This window comes from Mus caroli, chromosome 1, assembly GCF_900094665.2.
Source record: "Mus caroli chromosome 1, CAROLI_EIJ_v1.1, whole genome shotgun sequence".
Lineage (NCBI taxonomy): Eukaryota > Metazoa > Chordata > Mammalia > Rodentia > Muridae > Mus > Mus caroli.
The window spans coordinates 2,590,727-2,594,175 of record NC_034570.1 but is presented as its reverse complement, the minus strand read 5'-3'; the positions used below and the strand labels follow the sequence as shown (position 1 = coordinate 2,594,175).

General features: G+C 51.0%; 1 protein-coding gene across 1 annotated transcript; it reads left to right on the top strand.

The window, feature by feature from the left end:
* The first annotated feature begins 1,096 nt into the window (after positions 1–1,096).
* Npbwr1 (neuropeptides B and W receptor 1) lies at positions 1,097–2,086 on the top strand. Its single transcript, XM_021178148.1, has one exon. The coding sequence runs from the start codon at positions 1,097–1,099 to the stop codon at positions 2,084–2,086; it is 990 nt and encodes a 329-aa protein (XP_021033807.1).
* Positions 2,087–3,449: the final 1,363 nt, after the last annotated feature.

Below are 3,449 nucleotides of genomic sequence, written 5' to 3'. Positions count from 1 at the left end.
ATTTTCTTGGATTTGGGAGTTTTGTTGTGTTTGGTTTTGTTCTTGTTTGTTTTAAGAAAGAGCTTAAAGTTGGGTGGGTAGAGAGAGGATCTAGACGACTTGGGGTAGGGGAAGACTACGATCAAAACAAATTTAATTTTAACATTGATTTAAATAATGGTACATATAATAAAGAAATAAAACATGTTATGGGAACCTCATCTACAACTGTTCTTTAAAAACAGGATATTAATTTCTTTTTAACTTTGTTATTCTTAGTTTTAGTTTCTGACAGGAGAGCTTTTTATAATTCCAGATGAACTGAATTAAAACAGCAGGAAGGCAGCAAAGAAGTCTTTTGAGGAAGGGGGCGCTGTTTTCTGTTAGATCAGAGGATTTTACTAGGAGTGGAATGGGAAAGGGTGACAGGTTGACAGAGCCGCGCTTCCTGCACTTCGGGCTCTTGGGAGAACTGGAGTCTCCAGCAGTAGTCTCTGGGCAGACAACAGGAGACAGACTAGGCTGGCAGGCATCTCATTGCTGCTGCAGCGTCCTCCAGCAGACAGTGGGTTCCTCCCTGACCTCCCCAGGAAACTCAGATCTTTTCGGGACCAGCCAGGTAAGATAAAGATTGCTGTTGCAAGTCCTATTATCTAGCGTGCTCGGAAACACACCTCTGCTGAATTCGCAGGTGAGACCACAGTGTGAATTCCTTAAGCTCTAAAATAGGGGAATGGGTGCATTTACGTTTTCCTAGGAGTCAAGTGGCTTCTGCATAGCACTTTGATGTATTCAGTGGACTGGAATCTGATTTCCACAGGTGGAGAGAAGAGCTTGGGACACTGTAGCTACTTTCTATGGACCTCATTTTTCCTTAAAGCTATACCTCCAGAAATGTAACCTGTGTTTTCAATTTTGTCTCCAGCCTTGGAGTCCCGGCGTCAGCGAGCTTAGTAGCAGCAGGGAACGCCCCCTCCCGTGCACATCCAGAGAAAGGCTGTGACACTCAGGCAGTGCCTGGGTGCAGATCCCTATAAACGTGGGCGCATAAACCTCGAGTTTCGCGGGGCTGCTGAGTGGAATCCTGGTGGTCGCCTGCTCTCCAGCCCTCTCCAAGATGCATAACTTAACGCTTTTCGACTCTGGATGGGACAACGTGTCTTGCGGCGGCTCATCTTTGGGCTGTCCCAACGGATCCAGCCTGGCTCCTCTGCCGCTGCCGCAGCCACTGGCGGTAGCAGTGCCTGTCGTCTACGGGGTAATTTGCGCCGTGGGACTGGCGGGCAACTCTGCGGTGCTGTACGTACTGCTGCGCACGCCGCGCATGAAGACTGTCACCAACGTGTTCATCCTCAACTTGGCTATCGCCGATGAGCTCTTCACCCTCGTGCTGCCCATCAACATCGCGGACTTCCTGCTAAGGCGCTGGCCCTTCGGGGAGGTCATGTGCAAGCTCATTGTAGCCGTCGACCAGTACAACACTTTCTCTAGCCTCTACTTCCTCGCCGTCATGAGCGCAGACCGATACCTGGTGGTTCTGGCCACAGCAGAGTCGCGCCGGGTGTCCGGGCGCACTTACGGTGCAGCGCGTGCTGTCAGTCTGGCGGTGTGGGCGCTGGTGACGCTGGTCGTGCTACCCTTTGCGGTATTCGCTCGGCTGGACGAGGAGCAGGGTCGGCGCCAGTGCGTGTTGGTCTTCCCGCAGCCCGAGGCCTTCTGGTGGCGTGCCAGCCGTCTCTACACACTAGTGTTGGGCTTTGCCATCCCGGTGACCACCATCTGCGCTCTCTATACCACTCTGCTCTGCCGACTGCGTGCTATCCAGCTAGATAGCCACGCTAAGGCCCTGGATCGTGCCAAGAAGCGCGTGACCTTGTTGGTGGCGGCGATTCTGGCTGTGTGCCTCCTCTGCTGGACTCCTTATCACCTGAGTACCATAGTGGCCCTCACCACCGACCTCCCGCAAACGCCGCTGGTCATCGGCATCTCTTACTTCATCACCAGCCTGAGCTATGCTAACAGCTGCCTCAACCCTTTCCTCTACGCCTTCCTAGACGACAGCTTCCGCAGAAGCCTCCGGCAACTGGTGCCATGCCGTTCAGCCTGATGCCCTTTCCACCTCTTTCCACCGCAGGCAGCACTGCCAGCTAGGTTTAGGAGAATTCCGGGACTGTGGTTCCCAAGCGCAGCCCTGAAATCGTGAGGCCCTTCCAGGCATTCAGTACCACAGGCCCTACCCAGGACTGATACCACAGGGCGTACTCAGGACTGATCCGGGATTTGCCCGGCCTCGAGGTGAGGCTGGTGTGTAGCGTGCCCGAGGACAGCTTGGGCCAGGGCACCTTACTGTTTTCTCCCCACAGCTGAGGGCAGCGCTTGACACCTGAACTTAGGGTGAATGGTGGGGCAGTGTTGTTGGAATGTAATTCTACTTCTCTCTCTATTTCACTGTGAGTAGGCTCCTAGGATGTCCCAGGCATCTCTTCCTCAGCGTTAAGCCTGTGTATTTTGTTTCTTTGCTTTCCACCACGGATGACCACCAGGATGGCCTGATGCTTCTTAGGTACACTCTAACTGCCTGGCCACGCCTCACTGGAGATGTGTGTGTGTGTGTGTGTGTGTGTGTGTGTTTTAGAGTGGAGGTGTGGTGTGGTGGTGGTGGTGGTGGTGGTGGTGGTGGTGGTGAAGGGGGCTAGAACCTAGCTGTGATTGACAAGAATAGAGATAATCACCTACTCAGTATGTCCCACCTTTCTTCCTTTTACCTGCCGATCTATTTTTTTTTTTTTAACCTAAAAAATGACTTTAACAGAGGCTGCAAAAGCCAAGAGTACAGAGAAATCACCGGAGAGTGAGGTTCCAGCTCCCTCTAGAGGAGTCAGGTGTACGGAACGTTTCTGAGCTGCTTTTGCACAGGGTGGTGCACCAGCCAACAGCTCTTTAAATCTTGGTCCTTTGTAGCTTCTGTAAAGTCGTCCAAAATTTCCTTCCTGCCTCGTAGCCTTCACAGGCTTCCCATACAACTTAGACCATTTCCTTGTAACTGTGTACAGTTTTTCTGGACCAAGAACTTTGTAAATAATACATATGTCTTACTCTCACAGTCTTCTTAACTTAGAGGAATATAAGAAATAAAAGATGAGACCTGTTCAAACTATGGTTCCCCTTCCCTGAGTATTCTTCCAGGACCTCCCTTCAGTGAGATCCAGGTACAGAACCGCCTTGTATCCCTAGCTTTTTCTTGTCTGGACACTTACCTAACCACAAATAACATCTAAACTTTGTCCAGTCCCGGGGAACATCTGATTACCCACAGGGATCAGTCAGCACCTACTTTTCTCTCTTTAATCTCTACTTATGGAAGACAAGCTCGGAGGAGGAATCTGCCATTCACACTGCAGACAGGAGGCCTGGAGTAACCAGACTCATCAATGATAGCATCTTTTAAACGATATGTTTAGGATGATCCC

Coding starts and splice junctions, on each gene's coding strand:
- Npbwr1 (XM_021178148.1), top strand. CDS start 1,097: ATGCATAACTTAACGCTTTTCGACTCTGGATGGGACAACGTGTCTTGC.